Here is a 27,503-nt window from a genome sequence, read left to right as displayed (position 1 = left end):
TTTTTTTTTGTTTTGTTTTATCGAGTTTTTAGTCATATCGACGCAGTATAGGTGACAGGGCGAGTTTCCATCTTTTTATGCTGGTGGAAGAACGAATATATAATTCCGGACATTTTTTTTTATATTAAATTTTACATTCTTTACTTAAAAAGGTTGAACTGTACATAAGTATACAAAATGATCAAATCACATATAACCGTGTTCACACTAGCAGATCGGTTTTATTTTTATCAGGCACTAATTGGCTATAATTGGTATTTGACATTTAAAACCCATCATAATATAATCTAGTTTGCGTCCACACTAGGCAAAGAAATGTGGTTTAAATATATGCATGCAATGTTGGAAGTTAACAAATATTTTGCAATAAGTAAAAAAGGTTACAAAGAAGGAGGCTAACAGAAATAAGAAGGAGTCATCAATGTTTAAACTTCTGTGTTCATCTAAGAATTTCTGTTCATTCCATCTATAGTCCATTTTGAGCATCAATATGACTCCATATCGCAATTTAATGTTTTTGTTTCATCAACACTCCAATTACTTATGCCAGGCATAGCATCAATTGTTTGATACAAAGAGAAACACATGGTATTCTTTTACCAAAAGGTAAGATCTGTAGATTTGGGATTGTAAAACTAGTTATAACTCACATTTGCGTTCACACTTGTAAAATAATGTAGTATTACTTTTTAATATAGTATTAAAACCACTTACCGAGGTAGTTTTAATGCTATATTACAGAACCCACTTGACCTTTACATAATTCACGGTTTACACCACATACAGTGTGGACGCAAACGAGTTTAAAAAATAAACCCAAGTTTATATAGGATTAAAAACGTAATCTGAACACGGTAATAGTAAGTGTAAGAAAACAATGCCAGCGGCCTGAACAGAATTCTCACATTTTAAATTTGACAGGGTCTTGTTCTTCGTTGGGTTACGTGCAACAAATGTCACTTCAAAATATTTCCATTATCACTGCGTATCTCAAAAACTCTAAGAATAACAGCAGAAGATGGTATTACTTTTAAAAGCCAGTATTTCCATTAATATGATATGAAAGACAAATATATACCCATTAATACAAAATGGCAAGTGTGAAACGCATTCATCAAATACGACGTCATCACGCCATTTGCTTAAGCAAAAAGAGTTTATTATTCATAAGCAAATGCTTTTAGGTAGCGGGATTATAATGCCGTGTTAATGGTGGTGTGGTATAAAGTATTTGATTTCACTTCCGACATTAATATAATCAGCGAAATCGGCCATTTACGCCTGTTTGATTATTCCTTCGAGAACAGCTCGGTATAGCACTGATTATTCATATTCCGCGTGCAACCTATAAAAACAATACCTCTTTCAATAAAAATACAATGTGCTTTACCTTTATTGTTATATCTTAAATTGGTATCAGTGTTATTTCAAATTCTGTATTAAATACTGATACATATGTGTTTCAGTCCAAAATGTAACATTTCAGTCCCGAGAGTAGCATTTCATTTCGAAGTAATTGTATCATTTCAGGGCTGTATTTGTTAATTGAATCGATCAAAACAAACTAAAGCGGACTCATATTAGCGAGTTTTAAATTTATCTTGATGACAAGAGCCCTTTGCGATGCATATATTTCATATCCATATAGTCGACATCAAAAGGCTAAATCAAAGAAATGACAAACATAAGAATCGAAGCTAATCGTTTTTGCTTGTGAAATCAAGTATCGCTGTGATGCATAGAAGCTAATTTTATAAAGAGCAAGGACTGAGTATTCGCTGATAAACGAAATCTCATTTATGCGTTTCGAGATTCTGGGAGATTTTGCTCTGTGTCTTATAACAATTTCAGACCACGACTTTGGCAATATAAACAGCTATACATGTCCATATGAAACTATAGATTCCGTTTCGAATATTGTTCGAATATTGCTGTCGTCATCGTTTGTCACATAATAATAAAATGAGCCGTGCCATGAGAAAACCAACATAGTGGGTGTGCGACCAGCATGGATCCAGACCAGCCTGCGCATCCGCGCAGTCTGGTCAGGATCCATGCTGTTCGCTAACAGTTTCTTCAATTCCAATAGGCTTAAAAAAGCGAACAGCATGGAGCCTGACCAGACTGCGCGGATGCGCAGGCTGGTCTGGATCCATGCTGGTCGCACACCCACTATGTTGGTTTTCCCATGGCACGGCTCAAATATCTAATTCAATATTTGATATCAATCGCCGAAAATTAGATACACAATGCATTTTATTATCGTACATCACCTATTGCTGTCGTCATCGTTTGTCACATAATAATAAAATGAGCCGTGCCATGAGAAAACCAACATAGTGGGTGTGCGACCAGCATGGATCCAGACCAGCCTGCGCATCCGCGCAGTCTGGTCAGGATCCATGCTGTTCGCTAACAGTTTCTTCAATTCCAATAGGCTTAAAAAAGCGAACAGCATGGAGCCTGACCAGACTGCGCGGATGCGCAGGCTGGTCTGGATCCATGCTGGTCGCACACCCACTATGTTGGTTTTCCCATGGCACGGCTCAAATATCTAATTCAATATTTGATATCAATCGCCGAAAATTAGATACACAATGCATTTTATTATCGTACATCACCTGGTTGCGAAAGTTTTTATACATCTTTTTTAATGTAGACAAATATCATTATGCTTTCAACTCGAGTCTCCAAAAATAAACAGTATCGCTTGCATGTAGCTTTTTGTTTCGTTGTATTTGCAATTACTAAAGATTATGATAGTTTAGAAAGAAACGTAAAGATCTGATTTTTTAACTTAATGTAACTTCATTAATATTCTTGCTATTGCAACTGACTTGTAAATTTGCTAAGTGGGGGTTTGATAATGTTCTAATAACTTGTGCCAAATCCTACTGCATTAATAACACTCCGTCGTAATTATTGGAAACGATTTGAAAGCGTATAATACATAACTAGGATGAACTAGTTTTCGACAAATTTCCAAAAGTATTCTCCTACTGGAGGTGAAAAAAAACCCGGAAAATTAGAACTCTTGAATGCAAGTTATTTGATAAATTACATGTTTGTAACAGTTCCATGTTGGAAAATCTGCGTAATAAACTTTGTTCATATTATAGTGTTTAAAGATATTACTGACGTCAAAATTACACTCCAATAAAGCTAACACACATGCAATCATAAACAAGAGAGTTAAGAAAGAGCTTCGTACCGCTACATTACTGTCAATAAAGAGAAGCGACGGGGTGGTAATACGGTTCCGCAAAGACTTTTTACATGTTATCTACAGGTGCATTGTATCATTGATTGTAAACACTTAGGTACGTACGTATAACCGTATTGCAGACGAGACTATTCTACAATGTCTTAATTAGAGTAGACATTCGGCGCTAAAGAAAGTGAGAACAAGTTTTGAGCAAGTAAACTCTGATTAGAATTATTTCATTGTAGAAAAACGCTTCGAGGGGAATTAATACTACCATCTACCCCATGTCATAAACGTTTTTGCCAGAAATTATTTACTATTTATGCAACATATTTTCGCGATATGTACTTTATATACTAGTCAGACGTTGTTACCATTTCCGTATAACAGCTGATAAATACGACACATATTCATCCTCATTCTTTTCCATGGCATAAGAATCGCCTTGTAAAGCGAAACATTCAAAAAATACAAAATTGGTATTTCGTAGATCTATCTTCCTGCAGAAACGTTAGGGAAGCATAACTATACAGTTCAAGAACAATGTTTTTTCGAAAGGAGTAATAATAATAAAATTAACAGTTTACAGGCGATAATACAACAAGACCAGTTTTAACTACTTTTGCTGTTATTCAATGGCATAAATATATTTTGTATCAAATTCTTCAAAATGTTTATTTATTTTTTTCATTTTGTCACATAGTGAATGTGTAACTTTAATATGACAGTATATGAATAAACGCCTTACCTGGCAACCAGATTGGCTGGAATTGTCTCGGTTCATATTCATTTCGTATAAAACTTTGGAAACTAATTTTGGAACCCACATGCTCGTCTAAAGTTTCTAAAATAAAACAGAAAAGTAAAATAAAATAACATATTTATTTTAAGTCAGTGTTGTCCTAGCAATTATAATGACAAATCATCTCCTTGTTTACAGTATTTTCCAGAACAATAGTATTGTCCTGTGTTGGCCCTTACTCTATAGTTTTGCAAATTTAGAAATTAAGAATAAGGGTAAGGGTAGAAGCACATATTACCCCAAACACAGTCATAGAAAATACGACACAATAATGTAACTTTAACATTTTCGCAAAAATATCGAATTCATGTAAAATATATTCAAATCTAGTGCAATCTACCATGCTTGTACTGAATGTTCCTCTTCAGTTCAAGGTGCATGTTTTCAACTTTTTGGACCTCGGACAATAGGTTTTCCTACTTAACATTAAAAATAAGATTCTCGATTTCTCCAAATTTTGAATTAAAACCCGGTACAATTTAATGCTGAACAATATACCGCTTAATAGCATAGACTATGGAACGTCGATTTATATATTTTGTCAACTCATATAGTAATATTAAATACATATGTGGTTGGAAATATGTAAAACTACAAACTTACTAGGAGTAACCAGTACAATTGCTGTTACAATAAGAGCAAGCACTGTCACTATTACGAGTAGGGCAATTACGATACCACGCCAGTTTCGTTTCTCTATTGTAGTTCCAACCAATTCCTGAAATATAAAACAGGGCCTGAATTCATGAATTGTGCCAAAAAGAATCTGTAAGCAAGTACGTGTTTTAAATCCTTGATCTGTAGAACAGAATATCATTTCTGAATAGCAATATATCTGTGCATACAGCACAATCAAGCAAACTAACAGGAGACCGGCTTTTATTGAATGTGTGTGTAACACAGAACAAGTATCTCATGCAATCTATCTTTGGCTTATGCGGAAGTCCATTATTTATTGTGAAAAAGTGTTATTGGACACCATAATCCCGAAGTACCAGAAACCAACGAATTCTGCCACAGTCTGATTTTATAGGGCACTAACATTTTTGTGGATGTAACGGTCGTTTTGGTTGTAGACAAGAAAAATCATGCCAAAAAGTGCGTGTACAAGTAATTTCTTGCACTGGATTACTGCAGAAATTGATCAATCAATGTCTTTATCTAGAATCGATCTTTACAACAATGGCTTACGAAATGCTTACAATACAAGACCATGTTTTATTGTTGCACACACAAATCTTAATGCTTCTTATCTTGGAAACTTTATTGATTGCATTGCTTGATCTGCGTGTTTATTTCTCATTAAATATATATTATATCATGTCGAGTGCGTGCTTGATACTGCAAAACAATGTCAAATGAATGGGGATTTTGTATGACATAGATAACAATAGGATAAAGACTTACATTTGTATTTATAAAGAGTATCAAATTATTTACATGCAAGTTGCGAGACTGTACCAGATGCCATAAAATGCTGTTGAATTTTGAATTTTCGTTTATATATTAGCTTGTTTAAAATATAAAAATGTCCAAAAACACAAAACACATTGCCATACAGATAACCCATCTGAAAGATACCCTATGCCTATCCTTCACATCAATATTTTATCAATAGATATTTACTTAAATATTGTAATTCCTCTTCAAATATATTCAATTTAAAGTAGTTTATCAAATATGTAATCAATTGTGTATGTAGTGCTACATTATAACGAATTGTTATGCTATAACATTCGTTCGTTAAAACATCCAGTTTTTAGTGGTTGTGCCGTATTTAGCTACACATGTTAAAGTATTAAGTGTGTACTTTCTTGCATACCAGACGGCAATTTCCGGTATTTTTACCGGTGCTGGAAAAATCCATCTTACACCCCAGGGTGTAAGATAACTCTCGTGCTTTAAATGACGTATTACGAACTACATATATGTAGAAGATTTATGTAGTTATTTATATTTTATTTCGAAAAATCGGAATAAAAATCCAATACCTTGACAGTTCCTCTTTGTTCCTGATAGTATATTTCTCGATTCAAAACAGGTTATTTTATAAAAAAATCATAACGTTATGCTGGAACTAATAAAACAAAACCGGAACTAAACATTGTTATTTGTCTTTGGAACGTCATGACGTCTTTCCTGTTTACGGACGTTGATTTCCCGCGCTTTGTTTAAATACGCTGCTATAAGAAATAGTTCTAAAAAGAAAGCCGTTCGATTGATTTTATTTTTATTATTATATCTTGATATCGGTATGCAAGAAAAAGATTCTGTCACTGGTTATAGGTGCAGAAGGGAATATCCGGCTCTCGGGTAACTGTTTAGGCGGTAACTCGGTAGGAACCTCGTTACCGCCTAAACAGTTACCCTCGAGGCCGGAAATTCCCATCTGCACCTATAACCAGTGAAAGAATCTTATAATATTAAGCTTGATGCATAATGGTTTTTATACATATAAACGTTTTCATTTTATATCTTTAACCAATATATTATCCTTTGTCTATATCATACCTCTCATAAAATGACTCTTTCTTGTAATCTATCATCCTGAATAGACTAAATAGAATTTGATGTTACTCTGTTATTATATCTGTTTGGCAAAAACAGCTTATATGCCTTTGAAACAGACCACCAATTCATGCATTACCTTCTGAGTGGCTTACATTTGATTTTACTAAACTGGACAATTATGTATAAGAAACATTAAATCGAGCATCATCATTTGGGAATGACAAAACTCTAAGAAATCACAACGAAACTAGAAATGCCTCTGTATGAAATATATATATATATATATATATATATATATATATATATACCCAATGGACGTATTCTGCATGTTTAAATTACAAACAAAGTTGAAGATCACGTGGCAATGCCTGAACTAATACCCAGAGGAACACATAGGGGTCTTCTCTCACCACTAAAAAAGCTTAAAAATTCGTCATTTGATATAAAATGTAAGCACAACAAAAATGATATCATCGTCTTGCTATTACGTAGTTAATACGAGAAGAAGATTGTCTAAAAGCCGTTGTAAATACTATGACATATGAAACGTTGACTTGAACAGAGTTCGCTTTCCGATGACATCAAAATACTATGTGGAAAAAAAAAAAAACGTCCAATTTGTTTGCATTTAATCAAAATAGGAAAGCTGTCCTGATATGTATATCCGCGCTCAAGTAAACGACACTATACGAAAATCTATCATTATCAACTCCCTCGTTACAATTACGGTACAATCTTCTTACATATAAATTGCGATTTGTGAACTTCAATACCAGTTTTATGTATAGCTCCTGCCAAATATATTGCTTGAGCTTGTCGTCTTTAGTTAGCCTCTAAAATTACAATTGTCATTGATGTCTTCACGAAATTACTACAAAAATATCGTCAGCGATGTTTTATTTTGTTTATCTGTCCATCATTCCCTGGAAACATTTGATAACGGTGTTTCAGAAACTGTATTCCCAAAGGAAATCCTAAAAAGTGAAAGCAATTTAAGACAATAAAAAGCCGCCATCGGCACAATTAATGAAATAATCTTAATCATTTACACCAGCAATACTATATTTTTTTATTTTTTGCTGTTCAAGGCACCCGTTTAAAAATGATTACAAACTGGTGCCCGGCAGATGAGTAATTGTTTCTTTTGGAATTTCTTGTATTGCATTGCATGTACATTTTTACCAGCAAACAATCTTCGAAAATAGGCCGTCTTGCCCTATGCTATGACTGTGGTAATAAACTGTCTAAATAGAGTAAATGACTCGTTGTAATAAAACCCTAAAAAACATAAACTGACGTCACTCGTTTATTATATTTGTTTGGCCAAGACAGATTATATGTCTTTAAGCCTCATTTTGTCGATAAAAATATAGCCGAAATAGTGATTTTACGACAAAATGTAACTAGCCGTTGCCATGGAAACAGAGCAAAATTGCATGCATTATTGACAGTGTAGCTGACAGATGAATTTACTGACATGAACGATTGTAGAAAGAAATATCAAAACAGGAATTATTCTTCCGGAATGACAAAAGTCGAAGAAAACACAAGGATATTTTAAATGCCAAAGTTAGCACTTAAAAAATTTCAATTTGCTCTTTGTAATTTAAAGCAGTCAATCTTATTAACATGAAAAAATCGTAAATATTAAATTAATTACAAAGATGTAATGTTCCGTTCTTGTAAAGCTCCAAGCCTATATATATGCCAACCCGTTAGTTCTGATTATTCGCTATATTAGCATTGTCCCTGTATATTCAAATTTATATTATTGAGAAAAAAGGCAGTACATTTGCTTTTTTTATGTGACACAAGTGAAGCTGGTGCCCTATATACTGATATGGCGATATGGGAATATCTATATCTTATTGGCAAGGGCGGTCACTCTTGTAGAATCACCAACCTTTCGCAGAGAATCAAATAATTTATACCTTGATACCTGTAGTTAATATGATCAATGTATTTTTAAGGTGCTACTTCTTTTAACTAAAGTGTTAATTTAAATGGATAATTTGAGCATTATATTTGTAAATAACAATCAGTAAAAACGCAACTATTAACTAGGAAGTTTATTTGAAGTCATCAAATTCGTAACCGCTGTTTTCTCGATATACCATGAACAAAAACAAGAGCTGTCTCCATAGGATGACACATGCCCCCGATGGCACTTTAAATGAATAGTAATGGCCGATGTTCGAGTTTAGGACCTTTGACCTACGGAGCTGGGTCTTGCGCGCGACACGTCGTCTTACTGTGTCACACATTTATGCGTAGTTATTTTAAAATCCATGCATGAATGACAAAGATATGGACCGGACACGCCCATCAATGCACTATCATGAAAAAAGACCTTTAACATCTAAGTGTGACCTTGACCTTTGAGCTACGGACCTGGGTCTTGCGCATGACACGTCGTCTTACTGTGGTACACATTCATGCCAAGTTATTTGAAAATCCTTCCATCGATGACAAAGATATGGAATGGACACGCCCATCAATGCACTATCCCTTAATGTCTAAGTGTGACCTTGACCTTTGAGATACGGACCTGGGTCTTGCACGCGACACGTCGTCTTACTGTGGTACACATTCATGCCAAGTTATTTGAAAATCCATCCATCGATGACAAAGATATGGACCGGACACACCCATCAATGCACTATCCCTTAATGTCTAAGTGTGACCTTGACCTTTGAGGTACGGACCTGGGTCTTGCACGCGACACGTCGTCTTACTGTGGTACACATTCATGCCAAGTTATTTGAAAATCCATCCATCGATGACAAAGATATGGACCGGACACACCCATCAATGCACTATCCCTTAATGTCTAAGTGTGACCTTGACCTTTGAGCTACGGACCTGGGTCTTGCGCATGACACGTCGTCTTACTGTGGTACACATTCATGCCAAGTTATTTGAAAATCCATCCATCGATGACAAAGATATGGACCGGACACACCCATCAATGCACTATCCCTTAATGTCTAAGTGTGACCTTGACCTTTGAGGTACGGACCTGGGTCTTGCGCGCGGCACGTCGTCTTACTGTGGTACACATTCATGCCAAGTTATTTGAAAATCCATCCATCGATGACAAAGATATGGACCGGACACGCCCATCAATGCAATAACCTTTAATGTCTAAGTGTGACCTTGACCTTTGAGCTACGGACCTGGGTCTTGCGCGCGACACGTCGTCTTACTGTGGTACACATTCATGCCAAGTTATTTGAAAATCCATCCATCGATGACAAAGATATGGACCGGACATGAAAAATGCGGACAGACCGACAGACTGACAGACCGACAGACCGACAGACAGACGGTTCAAAAACTATATGCCTCCCTTCGGGGGCATAATACTGCTTTATGAAATGCTGCACTAAGCAGCTAGTCACTCAAACATGTCGTGCTCTAAATGCCAGCTATCAGATATACGTTACATAATTATGATAAATTAAAAAAAACAAACTTTTTTTCTGAACCATCATCATTTATACTAACCACCCCTTCCAGAAAAAGCAAGTATTCCATTAAAATAACATGAAGACAAGACATGGATTTGTATTCCAGCTAGGCCAATTTTCCTAAATACATGCCTACCAATATATCAGTTGTCTTGACTAAATAGTTCAGTGTATTCAGACATGAAAAAACGAGTATTATCAATCAAAGGCAGCGATCTCTTAGTCACTGCCCTGGCTTGTAACATCTCATCTGATATGTATCGATTGCTAGATTAAATTGTTTTCTTTCGGTAGATGTTGACTATCTGATAGCTTTTGTTTCTTTGCTACCAGAGCTATACATTATTCAATCATTCAAGGCATGCAATTAAAGGATTTTGTTTTTTCCACGACAAATGACTATTATTCTTTGCTTCACAAACTTGAATTATATTAATATATCATATTACATTTATTTTATGATTTAATTTGGTAACTGCTGTAGATAACGCATGTCTTCTGGTTACAAATCTAAGGTTTCCTAACAGTTATAGTATTACAGAACTAAATTACTTTTCTGGTGTTCATGCGTCTTTAACGTGCATGTTGAATAAAGACCCGGCAAGTGTCTACACATGCATGAACTCTAGAAAAAATAATAACAATGAGATTCATTTCTTTGTAAACTTGGCTAAACGAATCAAATTGCTCGAATTAATACTAAGTAGATAATAGAATGGTAATGAAATAACAATATTAATGATTTTAGCAAAACGGATTTTTGTAAATAACAACCGCTTGGATACATTTTTAAAATCATATTGAAATATGCATGTTGTTAAATATGTTCGTCATTTCGTCTGCAATATAACACGAGACAGCGGCAACGATAATGACAAATTTGGAGCCATGAAATAACTACGTTTTGTCGAAAACACAAAGTAGATCATGTATATCTGGCAGTTTTCACTTCTTTCTAAGCAAAAGTAATTAGTACATGTAAAGTACATATAACAAACGAATTTGTAAAACTCAGTTTGAAAAATCTTGCACAAACTCCCGTAATGATAAACTTAAAAGACTTAAAATATTTTTATATTGTTCGGTATACTAGTATTAATGGTAGAAACGGACATATACAGTCACAGTATAAATACGGATGCACATCAGCGTTGCTTTCAAGTACGTTGGTTTGATATCATAAATTTTGTATTCACATCAGCGTTGCCGTGGATTTAATAGCCATTTGTACCTAAAACCATTTTAATGCATATATCCTGAATAAGCACAGAAGTAGAATAACCAATGTCTGTTATCTCAAACCAATCTTCACTACAATGGCTTACGAAAGACTTAAAATATAAGACGACATATAATTGTTGGAGATACACATCATAACGCCATTAATCTCCGAAACTTTATTGATTGCATTGCCTCATCTGCAAGTTTATTTCTCATTAATTATATATGGCGCGACAAGAGGAAACATTGTTAATTTTTATCATTATTATGTCGAGTGCTTAATAAAGCTTTGTTACTTATATTGATAGGCATAAACTTTGTTACATCATATTTAGTAACCCGCGCTGGTATCGTGGAAAAGAGATACACTTGAACTGGCGAACATAAAGATCATCAGAAATGAACGTAAGGACTTAAAGTCTAATATACAGAGTAAAGTACAAATTTAAGTCAACTTTGATCTCAATACACATTTTTGTACTTGATGGAAAACACTGAAATGCAATAATCCTTAAATCAATGAAACGCACAAAACACCCACGCTGTATCATTTGCGTAACGACAAATAAGTACGCGAATTTCAACACAAAAGTAAACTTTTAATATTTTACTATTACACATTCTAGGTAGTTTGTCTTTCAATATGTTTAATAGTTTGACCTGTTTAGGAAGTGTTAGCTTATATATATACGTTTCCCAAGTAACAATCCCTTCTCATAAAATGACATTTATGCTTTTTAAGAAATTACTGTAAAAGTATCATGAAGGACTTCTTATTTCTTTTCTTCCTAGGAATCTGTTCTCGGAAATATTCAATATATAGTATTAAAGTGATTGCAAATTTCCCAAGGGAACTCCTAAAAGGAAAAGCGTTACACGCGCTAAGTAAAATGCCGTCAGTGGCAAAGTTATGACAATATCTGAGCAACCTACTTAAATGAAATGACTGCATGAACAATGTTGGAACTGACTTTTTCATATGTTACCGGCAAATAATTATATAAAGTGTTTAATGAAAGTTTCGTTACAACTGAAAACGTAAGCTTGCATAGGAATAACTTCTAAGGTAATACATGTTTACGCAAATTTTAATCTTAACAAATGCTAATATTTTGACATACTTCAGTAATATTCAACTTTTGAAAAGTAACAAACACCCGTCTTAGATTGCTTCTTACACGATCGTAACTTTAATGTAACATGTTTAGTATCTCTTTGTACAAAACAAATGCAACGCCTATAGTGTAACACAAAAACAAATGGCTTCTAAATACATTTCAAGATATCCGTGTACCCACGTGACATTTAGCGAAAAATGCTACTTTCGACAATGTTACATGAACAAGATAACATTCATTCGTTCATCTGAACTTATCTAGTAATAAACTCACAACATGATCAAAAGCAGTCGTGGGTTTTTCTTAGCGTCTTTAATTAACATTTAGGTAAAACAAGATTTAGTTGACCAAAAGGTTCCTTCTAGCGCATATACAATGAATTGCCTTTTAAGAAAATCATATTACAAATGTTTAATATAACAGTGATGAAGGTCTGTTAGTTACTTTATGTTTCGAAATTCTGTATAGAAGTAGCACTCTCTCATAATTTTTGTCACGTGATTAACACAAGCGAATACCTGCATATTATATACACAAAAACATTTCACATATTCATTTACGAAGCGTGAGAAAAGGATCTAGGCAGGTTAAAAATGAAAAGAAGCACTTAAGCATTTTCAAATTGCACAGATATATCTAAAGCTATAAAACACCACGTATCCAGCGACAATTCATAACATGGTTATTTGGCAGGAGTCTATTTTTAGATTATGCATATTCATTATATTAATCTCTATTTCTACAGTATCAAATATTCAATGCACGGGTTAGTACTATATACGAAGTATTGTTCTTTGTCAGCCTGCTGTTTATAGCATGCATTTCACTATAGATTTTTGTAAAGATGTACGGACACACACTGGCATAGAGGCTATTTGTAATGAATATGCATGAGTCCAAGATGGCGGTGCCCTACTGGTATTCGGATGCCCTTGACAGTACCCTTGTATCCATTACCTGCTCAGTCAATGTGAAATGTTGATCATAAGTGTTTCTTCTTAAGAGAAGGAACAATAATAGAGTTACTTTCTTTCCACCCTTTATATGAGCATTTGAAATGCTGGTAATAACAAGTTTATTTGAAGTCTATAGATAGTAAATATGGTGTCCTTCATTCAAAGTCAGATGTGTAATATTCATTAAATTTGCAAATACATTAATTAATATAGATTACAATGTCCTAAAGTCAACTATACGACAACAATGCATTTTGAAATGTTGACCACTCGAAAATGCTGTACATGAAAACGTATGAAAACACATATAATTATAAAATACTATGTAAGGAAGTTGTCCTGAACCACTGAATCTAATAAAATACGTAGGGTAACCCATACCCTCGTGGAGATGGATTCCATCAGGAATGAGGTGTCGAAGATGAATAATATAAATAGTAGAACTTCCTTCACAATCGACCTAAAATAAACTATGTATAAAAAAAAACAACCCAGTCAACTGTTATACACAATTGTCATACATTCCGGAAAAATGCAAATCAGAATTTCATACAACATACTAAAGTCTAGACATCGATTTGTTTTCCGGTAATGTGCTGTTCTTAAATACAGAACTTCCAATAACTCAGTTGCCTTTGCGAATCGGTTGACCTAAACGAATTGCATGTTGTATAAAACATATCATGTACATTACAAAACAAAAATCAGTAGCAGGTTGACTTATAGTGACCGTCTGCAGTTTGACTATAAACTAATTCAATGTGTAGTTTGAATATGCATCAACTTAAACTATTATGCACATAACGTTTGTGATATTTAGATTTCGCAGATATCATATCTATTTTTCTGTAACTTAGAAAATACGGCACGCCGTATACCCAGGATTGATTGTCCTGTTTAGTACAGAGAGAAACAGATTAATCAATGTCTTACCTTTACAATCTTTACAACAATGGCTTAAGAAAAAAGTTACAATACAAGACGATGTTTAATTGTTACAGGCACGTATCTGGACTACTCTAGTCTTTGGAAATTTTATTGATGGCATTACCAGATCTACAGGCCTATTTTACTGTACTGCCTGAGAAAACATTGTTAATTATGCCGTGTGCTTAGTTACTGGCACTGTATCCTAACTCGGTATCGGTTATTATTTATATTAATAAGCATAAACTCCGTTAGTATTTGGATATGTAATATATTCGTAACACTGGCATAAAAAGATAGCATCAGAATACTCACAATAGATGTAACTAAGATGAGCATACAGACGGGTACATGTACCTATCTTTAAAGAATAGGGCATCCTTAATCTAAACGGCAAGGCATTGGCAGATTCTCTCATATTGAACAGCGATATTTCGCACTAAATTGTACATACATTTAGCAGCAAAACTGTTTTAGACCTTCAATCAAAATAAGAATTGAAGTAAAAAACAGTTTAATTTTGTCATAACTATCGATAACCATGAGCAATTTGTATTTTCTAGGTTATACATGTCCACAAAATTTGCTTTAATAGCGGTTTATATAATTGAACCTACTCCGGCTCCCGTTTGGTTTACAAACACCCTGGCGAGAACATGCTTATACGGGATCAGGACTCAATATAGTAACAATAAAATTCAATATACTCAAGGTTAAATATTTCTTTGCTGACAAATATATTTAGAGAAACAGATTTATGCGGTAGGGTAACTGGGCGGCATGTATGATAGCAGATAAATTAAAATGTTTACAGTCTAAAGGAAAACCTCATTAAAATAACAAAACTATGTTTTCAAAGATAAGGCACTCTCGGAATACTACCTACATCTACATTTAAAGTCTGATACGAAGCATATATCGCCCTAAATAAAACTTTTTTCCCAGTAGTCCCGTGTTTTAAAAATCAGGTTGCACAGTACTGTGTGATAATATTTAAACCAGTTACATATTGCATTCATGATGTTTTGCTTGATTCAAACGTTGCAATTACCTCAAAAAAGTCAAAACCTAAATTAACGCCTTTCTGTAAAGGCAAAGAGAGACCTTGTTGATGAACTTTGTCGATAAAAATAAAATGTAACTATTCGTTACCATAGTAACAGAGGAAGATTTCATGTATTATTCACAGAGTAACTTGCAGATGATTTTGCCAACAAAAAATGTCAAAGTGGGACCCTTCCTTAAGGAATGAAGAAAAAAAACGTATGGTTTATAGTTTGACTTGTTTAGTGCGTCTAACCATCTATTGTATGTCTCACAAAAACAATCTCTTCTCATAAACTGTCATTTATGTTTCTACAAAATTACTACGAAAGTATAGCAAGCGACTTTTTAGTTCTTATCTTCCCATCAGTCCACGGAAACGTTTAATTTACAGTAACACTCTGATTGCAATAATTCTCGAGGGAAATCGTAAAAGTAAAAGCAAAGGAAGACAAGAGAAAAACAAACGTTACCAGTGGCAAAAATGTCTAAATGATAAGATGTGTTGGACAATAATTATTAAGTGGTTTGACATTTTCTTTTTTATTTGCTGCGGCTATCTGCTTTGGCACAATGAGAAAATTGATTACGTATGAATTTCTACAATGACTGCAATAGATTGTTGTCTATATATGTGTAAATGCTATTTTCCCATTTCATTTTATTTGCAAATACACCAGTTAATGCTGATATTTAGTATGATAAATAGAATCCTCAAGACCTGTGTATTATATAAAACGCACTACTGTTACAATTTCTGATACGTTGTGATTTGGGAACAGACAAACACGTAGGAACCCCCAATAGCTACATGGAATAACCATACATTTGTGAGAACTCAAAAAATCGTATGGCCTCCTTAAGTCTAGACATTGATTTGCATTCCAGTAAGTCGATTTTCTTAAATGTACGACTGCCAATAAATCAGTTGAACTTCGCTAAACAGTTTATTGTGCTCAGATACACAAAATAAAACGTTAAAAGATAAGGCTAACGCTCTTCATTTCGTATATACTAGGATAAAATTTCACATTACTATATGAGCTGACTTGATAACTGATTGCTGACAAAGCTGCTTCAAAAGCATATATGTAAGTTAGAAACAAAATGAAAAGCGTCATGAGCCAACTAAAATGATGTACATATAATGCTTTTATTTAAGAAATAATAAATATGTGCCTATATTTTATCAGTTAATAAAATATGGGCAGGAGTTCGGATGCGTAATAATTAAATCACGAGTGCGTAGCACGAGTGATTTAATATTCGCATCCGAACGACTGCCCATATTTTATTAACTGATAAAATTATTGGAACATATTTATTATTTCGATTCTAACCACGCAAATTCTTCGCATTTAACAGCACTACATTTTAGCTCGATATGTCATTCGGCTGGCCATATGCTATTATAAAAACCTCCCCACGAATGGAACGCGTTGCATAAAACGGAATTTTCCGATATTCAGCAAATTTTAATTAAAGTATTAAGTCGTTACTTCTGTAAAAATGTTATTTTCAATAACATCTAAGGTCGGATATAGAAATCAGAAGTAAATACTTCATTCAAAGTTTATATTATGCAGTTTCTAAAAATAGTGCACGTCACCAACATGATGGCACTGAAACATACACGCCAGAAAATTGCGGCGGCATATAAACACGTAAACATTTGAGTCTGGAAGATTGGAACATGAATTATAATTTATTTACTGTCAAAGTAGAATCTAGTTGACATTTGTGGTGCCTACAACGCAGAAATTGTAAACTACACACACGACCAGACAGATGCCGCTGGTGTTGAAGTTGAAACTTACCGGGCTGAAACATTTTCTTACGGTAAAAATATAAACAAATAAATTCATCAGTTAGAAATTGTTTGTTTCAGAAAATTTGATGTACTTTTTATTACTACTACATAGCACTGAAAAAGTCGAATATTTAGTCGGCATATAACAGAAGCAGAGTAGAATCTCACAGTCATGTTACAATCGTAGGGTGGAATGGAAGAGCTATATTTTATCGCAGATTCATGTATAGGCGATTTCACTATATGTTTATATAGCAACTGCTGCGGATCGTGTTAGAATCTGCAATATTGCCAAAACGTTTAAATACGCTCATTGACTAATTTAAATAAAAGTTAAACAAAGCCCAGAAAATGCACGTCCGTAAACAGAAATGATATTACGTTTTAGTGGCGCACAGCAATATACAGTTCTGGTTTAGTTCAATGCAAAAGCGTAATGTTCTATGTCACGAAATACTAAAGCAAGAAGTTTTAAAATGTACATACTAAAACATGGTTTTCATTCAGTTTACAGTATTTAAACCAGGAACAAATCATGAGAAAAATCCTAAAAGTAAAAGCATTTCAGGACAAGAGAAAAACGTTCATTAGCGTCAATATACCGATACTGTCTTATCTGTACAGCTTAGCGTCAATATACTGTCTTATCTGTACAGCTGGCGTGTTCGTTTGAACAATATCAGAGCATATAAGGTAATGCCGAATAATATTAATTTCATTTGCCAGTACACACATATGAATAAACTGTTTCACAATGTTGACACACATAATGCAAGAACACCGTACATGTATTATGAATTTATTAAAAGACACATGAAATTATACAAAATGGTATGTAGGGAAACTGTCTTAGAATTTCTGAAATGAATCTGTTCTGTTCTGAACAAATATCAGCTGTATAAAATTACCCCAGATTTCGGAGGTATACATTTCCGTATGACATACTAAAGTCTAGACATCGATTTGCTATTTGCCTAAATACACGACTCGCCTGTTGTTAAGCAGTAAATTGCGTTCAGACATGCAAACAATGACAGCGATCTACTGCAAATCAGCTCATTTCTATTTACTAGACATTAACATTTTACATGATATATTGCATGTAACGTAATTCATTTAAATATTCTCGAGGAAATACTGAATATAACTGACATTTTCACAGTTTCAAAGAAGCCAAGGTATCGGTTTTATTTTTAAGGAACTACTCTTGAATGCAAAAGAATACGAAACACATGTATATTTGAAGGCCCTCTGTCTTGACATGAGGGGAGGGTGTATTGTAGTTAATTTGATTTGTGTAGCATAAAGAAAACAAGAAAGACAAACACCAATGTTGTGATTTTGTCATTTAATAATGACGAATTTTGAAAAGACAACTATAGAGATGACTAACAATATCTTAACCAAGATTACCAGTATAAATATCTACATGCTACACAAAGGTGTGGGATAATTCCACCAATTCAAAAGTTAAGTTCACCAATAATAAATATATATGTACAAATTCTTCTCAAGGTACATGTATTCCTTAATGCTGCTACAGATGTATATATAACAACATAAACTTATACTATTCAACGCGTTAAAACGTAAAAGAAATCTAGAAATGTCATAGAACTTCTTTTAAAGAAATCAACATGGATATTTGTGACTGCATGATGTTCTGATATATCATTATATTGAAGGGGTAAAATGGGTTTAATCTGGATAAAACCATAAAATAAAAGGAAAATGTGTTTGTTATACATGTAAGACGGAAAAACCATTCATACTGTATATTATGATAATACTCGTGGCTGTTCCACATGTTAAAATATTGCATCTGCTGTGGCAGTGAAATATATCTTAAAAAATATCCACTTTGGCTACGCACAAATATCGTACATTTAGAATGTGAACTTATTCATGCTAAAATTCGTCTTTGCAGTATTTAAATTGAAAAAAAAACCACAAAAAACAACAACTTATATATGAAATACAGCCAGAAACTCTTGCTAATAATAGCATTTACTTTTTAGAAACCTTAGGTGTAAAGTTAAATACGAGAAGATACACAATATCTAAACATCTCTAGTGGATATATGAGCCGCGCCATGAGAAAACGAATATAGTGCGTTTGCGACCAGCATGGATCCAGACAAGCCTACGCATCCGCGCAGTCTGGTCAGGATCCATGCTGTTCGCTTTCAAAGCCTCTTGCGATTAGAGAAATCGTTAACGAACATAATGGATCCTGACCAGACTGCGCTGGATCCATGCTGGTCACAAACGCACTATGTTGGTTTTCTCATGGCGCGGCTCGTATGTTATTAGCTGACCTTCTGGTAATGAATGTTTTTTTTTTGTCGAAAGAGATTGCAATGATACTTTTAGTCGCAATTTGCATCTGTTTTCATAGAACTGTCGATATTTAAAAACGTTAGTTAACACTCTTTCATATCTGTTCTGATTAAATATGTTTTATAGAGAGATACTTAAAAGGAATTTCATGTTTTGTATTACAAGGACTAGTGCTGCAGCATTGGCTTTAAATCTGCTTCTGCTTCAGCTCCAAAAACTTGGCGATATATGACCATTTTGTGTCGATTCGCCGTAAAACCCAACTCACTCACTCCAAAAATCTACTAACTCTATATCAGACTGTAAGCTACTAAATTGTAAATGCTTCTCATATTTGAAAGTTTTACTATTCTCTTTCTGGTGAAAACTCCTCTTAAGTGAGCAATACATTTAACATGGCATTTAAATGTAAAATGTGCTAAGTTATATAAATATTTAATTTCAAATAGAGTTAAAATAAAATTCTGTTAGAAACAATTTGTGCGTACGCAGTCGTATGAGCGAAATCGATTGGCTGTGCATCTTCAATTTGTTGAACTTTTTTTCCCGTACATATCAGCAAACGTATCTGATACTCGCGTTACTATAACAATTATAACTAATGTCCTTTATATTCTCCCCTTTACCACTGATATTAAATGCGTTGATATTAATTAACTAAGAGAATAGAAATGCAATGTGTTGAACAAAGTTTTACAATATTATTTTGGATATCAATGAAATGGAAGATGTAGATTTTTAAATAGATATGTCAATGGGTGTTTTTGTAATCATTAAAGCGATCCACAATCACTTTGTACATTATTGAAGCATAAAATAAAATAGTTTTCATTAAATTACCAAAGAACACCTTATTATAAGAACGCTGTCCGACAAGGCAAAACATGATGTCGCGAATTTCTGTTAACAAATCATTCATTTGCTCTTACAATGTAAGAATGGCTGATAATAACACGGTACAGTTTATTTGCGAGTGTAAAACCATGATGTTGAATATTTAGCATGGTAATACATGAAATAAGAACTGAAAACAACAAAAAAAGTTTTAAGCCTGTAAAATGGCACATTTTATCTACTGGTTATACCATACCTATCTTCGAAGTAAAGGACAATAAAAAATGTCAATATAGAAACAATCAACTGGAGTTACGTCACGATTAATGAAGAAAACATATATGAGAATTATGACAGAACAACATTTGGAGCGGAGCCAGTCTATGTACGGTTTAGCTATCATATAAAAATGTGCTATTTTAGAGGCTTAAAATTAATTATATAGAAATAACTATGAACCAGTATCCATTTTAAGAAATGACTTGCGTGTCTTTACTATACCTGTCAAAAATCTATAGTTTGTTTTAGAAAGGACAGGACGCGTGGCCAGTTTACTAATTGCAATGCAAACTTTTACCAGCTGTTGTCTTCAATAGGGAATTATACTTATCAAAGAGGTTTCTTAAGCATAGGATCTCTTAACTTTAACGACGTATGACTGTAAGAATGTCATTTGTTTGTTCGTTTTGTTTGAGTTTAAGCTATATCGACAATTTAAATCTCTGCGAAGACTTGCAAGCTCTTAATGGTGGAGGAAGAATTCATTGTCAGAGACATAAATGATTTTTTAAAAAGTACCGATAACTTCAAAAAGACTGAATAACCAAGCGCTGTTTTAGACAATACTAACAGAAAACCATTGTATAGTGCAATTAGTAACGACGGGTGAAAACCACTAAAACTGTAATAGATAATGCCATATAAAAGAAAATATGTGATATGGGATGAAATCCAGCTGTTATATTGATGCCGTTCGTGTGTCATTAAATTGGTTATAAATTATGTCAATTAAAACGGTTACCAATATATTTGAAATAGATAATAACGTATTAAAACATTTAGACCTATAATACATAGTTTCGAACGGAAACCATTCAAGTTGCAATAAAATTGTCAACTTCTTTTTTTTCCAATTTCCAGGCATGTAAGCACGAAAGATGATATCACAAATAGACTCTGACAACATTCGTCGTTCAAAGTAATGCAGCTATCTCAGAAAAGCCGTTTGCACAGCACATTGATTTGCCCTCTAACCTGAGTAAATAGAAAGAAAACTAGCGTATTAACTTATTCAATAAATGCGAAGAGAACGTATCGTTAAAGCTATAATTCGATTTAGGTTGAATATGGCTTACATGCAGCTCAAATATTGAATGAAGGCTTACAGTTTTTGAAAGCTGTCATTAAAGTATTAACTTATTCAATAAATGCGAAGAGAACGTATCGTTAAAGCTATAATACGATTTAGGTTGAATATAGCTTACATGCAGCTCAACTATTGAATGCAGGCACTTTTTGAAAGCTGTCATTAAGGCATTAACTTATTCAATAAATGCGAAGAGAACGTATCGTTAAAGCTATAATTCGATTTAGGTTGAATATAGCTTACATGTAGCTCAACTTTTGAATGAAGTCTTACAGTTTTGAAAGCTGTCATTAAGGTATTAACTTATTCAATAAATGCGAAGAGAACGTATTCTTAAAGCTATAATTCGATTTAGGTTGAATATAGCTTACATGCAGCTCAACTATTGAATGAAGGCTTACAGTTTTTGAAAGCTGTCATTAAGAAATTGGCTCTGGTGTACTTGCAGTGTAAATTAACAAAAATAATTAATGTCACAATAAATTGGGAATGTATAACACATCACGATTCTTGGCTCATTTGCAACTGTTCCGAAATATAGTGCAGTTCGAGATGCTGAACTGGTTTTTATGGTTCATATGTCTGTCTGTATAGTATCTTTTAAACTGTATACTAAGTTGTAAGCCCAGTGTAACACAAACAGTTCATACATAACGTTAAAACATGTTTTTTCGGAGACAACGTTAAAAGGTTTATAACTGTAAACCATTTGTACAGTGGTTTCAAAATATTTTCAGTAACGTTATTTTCTAAAATGAGCCGTGCCATAGGAAAACCAACATAGTGGGTTTGCGACCAGCATGGATCCAGAGCATCCGCGCAGTCTGGTCAGGACCCATGCTGTTCGCTATTAGTTTCTCTTATTCCATTAGGTTTGAAAGCGAACAGCATGGATCCTGACCAGACTGCGCGGATGCTCTGGATCCATGCTGGTCGCAAACCCACTATGTTGATTTTCTCATGGCATGGCTCAAATCATTTTTATACTTATTCGATAGCGGTTTTTGTTTGGGGATTAGATAAGGTATTTCTTACCCATGCATTACCTATGTTTGAAAACTATAAAGCAATTGGACTTTAGACTTGCTTGAGTTACTTGTGGACAAAATATCCTTTTTTCCCAAGGCATGAAAAAAGCCTTGGTAAATGAAATGTGAGTTTATAATAAATATTTTGGCACTGCTCCTATATTAGATTATACTTTCAAAGCTCATATACCTTGACAAGGTCATCATAAAAATACATCTTCATAAACGTTATAATAGCATTTTTAATAATTCTCTGCACTGGTGACAATCTACTGTCTTACAGATGGACTGTAGTTGACCGCACTTATACAAAGCAATGTCCGGGGTATTGTCAAGCTCTAACCCGCCAAACAGGACATCTGCCCGGCGTGAATTATAACGATACTGTTTCACGTATTTCCTTCAAGCAAACATGCAGTAAATGTGTCATTTACTATACACAGATGTAGGACAGGCAGATGTATCTCAGCGAATCGCTTTTTAATTAAATCTACATATCAACTGCATCATGCCAAACCCTTGATGAGTTGGAGCTGGGACAAATGAAGTGAAAATTTCCAATTAAATGAAGATTTGTATCGGCTTGTGGTGACTTTTTCCATGGATCACGAGAAACAGATTTAAATGCAACAGCTTGTGGCAAGTGCACAAATCAATTCACGAGCTATTCTAGTGTCAAACGTTAGTAAAACGACATTTAAAAACACAGAATAATGATCAAACTTACGTTAGGACTCTTAACACGTTGTAATTTCTGTGCAACTTCTACTGAACGAACCTGCTATTGCAGGAATCAGTAGTGACGTCGTAACAAGTTAAGGTAATAAGATTGAGGTTATTTTAAAACTGGGCTAAATTTACACTATTTACATATAGGTTAAACGGACCTCGCCCCACTGTGAATATTTCAAAAATATTAATTAAAGTGTGTACCTCTAGATAAGCACGTCATATTTCCGTTATGAATGTGTGTTTTTTTTAAATGAAATGTAATTATAGCATACAATTTTGATGGGCTAGCACTTTCAATTATCTTCAATTGTCCTCTCAAATAACACTACAGCTAGCGCTTTAAAGAATATATTTCTTTGCTGTTCAAATACAATGATTCTATGTCCTTTGTTATTTCATAAATCCGTATTGTTTCATACATTTAGCTGCGGACAGAAGGAAAATAAAGGACTGGCATAGTGTGCTCTTCGCCTTGAATAATGTATGAAACTTTCGTCTTCGAATCATTAAATATCGTTAAAATTAAAACAAATAAAGTGTGAATGCGGACTGAGACTATCTGCTTCTTTAGTTTTAAGCAGTTAGACTACTTGCACTTTCGTCCAACCAAATAGTCAAGACAAAACTTCAAAATATCGATCTGAGAGAATTAAGAATGCATTCTACCAAAATGTCCTATCCGAATGGCAATACAATTTTTCAACCTGACATATGACGCTGTGAATGTTTGCACAGTGACATGAATATTTAATTTTCAATTGAATTTAAAAGTTAAATTACGACTCAAAAGTTTATTTTATTGAGTGTCAGAGCTGTAATACATGGAAACTGACCATTTATTTATTATTTATTTATTATATTTATTCTCACCGACACAATTATAGGTCATATGGCGACTTTTCAGCTTTGGTGGTGGAGGAAGACCCCAGGTGATGCCCCTACATGCATTATTGCATCACGAGCGGGCACATGGGTAGAACCACAGACCTTCCGTAAGCCAGCTGGATGGTCTCCTAACATGAAGAATTTAACGCCCCGAGTGAGGCTCGAACCTACATCGGTGAGGGGCAAATGATTTGAAGTCAGCGATCTTAACCACTCGGCCACAGAGGCCCCCGAAAACTGACCAGAATGAATATAACCTTCAGTCATTTTATAATAGAAATGGTCTTGAAAATGGCTTTATCACTGGAATCTGGATCAGGCATGTTTTAGAACTTTATAATAATAATGAAAATAATAATAATATATGTATATATACTTATAATAAACAATGTTCTATATGAGAATTATCTAATACTTGTCAAATGTAACTTCACTTTAACATGCTTAAGAAATATTTTGTATTACCAAAACGTCCGTTTTCTTTGCTTACCATTGTATGTGTGCTAAAACACCAAAACCTATTTTGCAATTCCAGAGTGACAAAAAATCTGGTCCTTTCTCATTTCTTTTTCTGTTGTGATGTGTGATACGTATCAAGTAGAAATTTAGTCACAAAAATCAAGTAGACGAACATGATTTCAAGAAGAAATTATTTAAAGAACTAGTTACCATGGAAACGAGAAAGATTTATATAGTATTTATTACGCTATTGGCAGAGATATTGACAACTGATTTTCCTTTTGAGCAGGACAAAGAAGATAGAAAGATTGCTAAGCTGATTTTATGTTTACGTAATAAATCAAAGTGCAGAAAGGCTGACAACTTTACAAAACAATGAAAACAGTGCGGCAACGATAAGTCTGCATCATCTGTAACATTTTTGGATTTTACATATCTAAGGCCAACATAGGTTACTGTTGAGTGAAATCATCCTAATATATTTGAGAGAGGTAGTGCAAGGATGTTACTTACTATGCATGATGGAAAAGGACCACTTTGTATTTGCTTCATAGTGTTAGACAAACAACAAGTAATCCTTCTGAATATTAATTTGCTTTAAAGGGTTAGACAAACAACAAGTAATTCTTCTGAATATTAATTATTCAATAGGAAAAACACATTTATAGAACGCATGCCCTTCTTAAAGCAACTCAATAGCTGTGTACTCGACAAACATAACAACTTAATCAAAGGCAAGGAAAAGAAGATAGACAGGGAACGAAACGTACTCCATGTTTAAAAGAACAGGAAGCATTTTTAACAAGTTGGGTCAACGACTTTAATATAAACTTGCATGTAAAAGATAATTTAATTGTAAGAAAAGATTAGATTCATATGCTATGAAGAAGCATTCACGCGTTAAGAAAATTATAAATCACAATGGAATTCCTTACACTGGGTAAGTTGTGACGGTTGTATCATTGAATAAGAATATATAGAAAATCGTTTCGAAACTTAGAATACAATTACATGTGATAAAAAAAATCTGGATTTCATCCATGTGTAAACTCTGCTGCAGAACGCACGCACTGAATTATGTTTAAAGTTCGCATTAAAATGCAGGTTTTACACTTGCGTCAAAACAAGTAAAATAATTCCATGTAAACATAATTCATCACATATCAATCTTCGCACAAAAAATGTCTGAAACAACTTTTGGTCAAATTTGGAATCGAAACCATGATCATCGTATTGAAAATGATCTCAGAAAATAAGAAAATACATATTTCGTTCAAAAATAAGGGATTATCTCTGGTTTACACATGATTCGACACATTGATACCATTCTGAGGCTACGCACCCGAATATCAAGCTGATAAGCAAGGGATGCACCAATGTATGATCCTCTGGGCAGACCAATCAAACCGATAGATATTGGAATCATACAATTAAATCAAATACTAGTAATATTATTATCTTTTCGCCAATTTTGTTACAATGTGTTGCTTTGGCGCAGTATGTGAACAGGGCAAATGTAAACCCTACATGATTGATTTGCCCTCAAACCTACATAAACACAAACGTAGCAAAACAAAATATTGGCAGAGCAAATAATTTCGAACGTGGAATCAGTTTACCAGCCTTGAGGAAAGAAACTTCAATGAAAGATAATGAGTTAATCACATTGAAGTTTATTGACACATTTGATTTACTATTCCTGGAACATAGCTTATTTTAACTCAGCAGAAGCCTTGTTTTGATTATGTCTTGGCTCGATACTATATGTTTTTAAGCTTAATGATCTACAGGGAATATAATGAATTTCGTTTTACCTTGCTATGTTGAACTTGTATTCTATTATGTGTGTCAGCACAATGCTTTAACTCTGTTGTTTATGTAATTGCCACGAAATACTTTTTAACATAGTCGCATTTCCGGGAACACTATACAAATAATTCTAAAATTTCCAAAATTAAACGAAAATTAAACTCGTTTTAGGATAATAAATTTTATGGCAAAATTGGTCCAAAATGACACCTTGTGCGACATGCCCCGTATTATTTGGAAGGAAATGGCTTTAACTATAAAATATTTTTAAATTATGTAACCAGACGAAAATAATTGTGGTCAGAAAAGTGTCTCATAACTGTTTACTTTCTTTCGCAAATATTAGCTAAATCTAGATGCGTGGATGACCGTTTCCGTTTCGTCCGACTTCTGTTACCTTAGGTAATATTTTAGACCCGACCGTCTATACGGAGCTAGGAAAATTGATTCAAGTATTCATTTATTTTACACAACAGTTACTCGTCCTCAGGAATCCTTAGTTCTATAAACATCATAAGTAACTACTTCACTATAAAAGACTTTAAAATACATAAAAAAATGTACCCGGTCCACAATACGTACCCCTGCCACTATAGGAGACTTAGTAAGTCACATACCGGAAACTGCGCAAACGGTTGCGTAGTAACTCCCTATAATGCCCTTAAGCCGATAATAGAAGCGTGATAGATGTTTCACAAGCTTTTTTTTTCTGAGAATCATAATCTTCCTTGACAATATCGGTGAATAATCCTATTGGGAATAATTACTGCTGGCAAAACGATACTGATCTTTGTTGTGAACCAAAATATCATACTAGTATTTACTCTATTGGCAATGATCACAAAATCATTTCAAAGAGATGTTTCATCTTTCTTCGAGTAAAATAGTATCAGTTTAATAGTTATGTTCTCAAATGTTATCCTGATTATATCATGCATTGTAAAACAGGTAAAAAATTTACAGTCCCGTTTGATGAAATATTCCGA

At 33.9% G+C, this 27,503-nt stretch overlaps 1 protein-coding gene across 6 annotated transcripts in view; it reads right to left on the bottom strand.

The window, feature by feature from the left end:
* LOC123537972 (dipeptidyl peptidase 4-like) overlaps positions 1–27,503 on the bottom strand; it is a 242,045-nt gene that overhangs the window by 37,447 nt on the left and 177,095 nt on the right. For all 6 annotated transcript variants that reach the window (XM_053529935.1, XM_053529932.1, XM_053529933.1 and 3 more), the window contains exons 2-3: positions 4,611–4,725; positions 3,954–4,049 (exon numbers count right to left, since the gene is read on the bottom strand). In XM_053529935.1, coding sequence (XP_053385910.1) covers positions 3,954–4,049; positions 4,611–4,725 — 211 coding nt within the window. The remainder of the gene's footprint in view (positions 1–3,953; positions 4,050–4,610; positions 4,726–27,503) is intronic.

Source organism: Mercenaria mercenaria, chromosome 18 (genome assembly GCF_021730395.1).
Source record: "Mercenaria mercenaria strain notata chromosome 18, MADL_Memer_1, whole genome shotgun sequence".
Lineage (NCBI taxonomy): Eukaryota > Metazoa > Mollusca > Bivalvia > Venerida > Veneridae > Mercenaria > Mercenaria mercenaria.
Note: the sequence above shows the minus strand (reverse complement) of the source record. Positions and strands in the feature narration are given on the sequence as shown.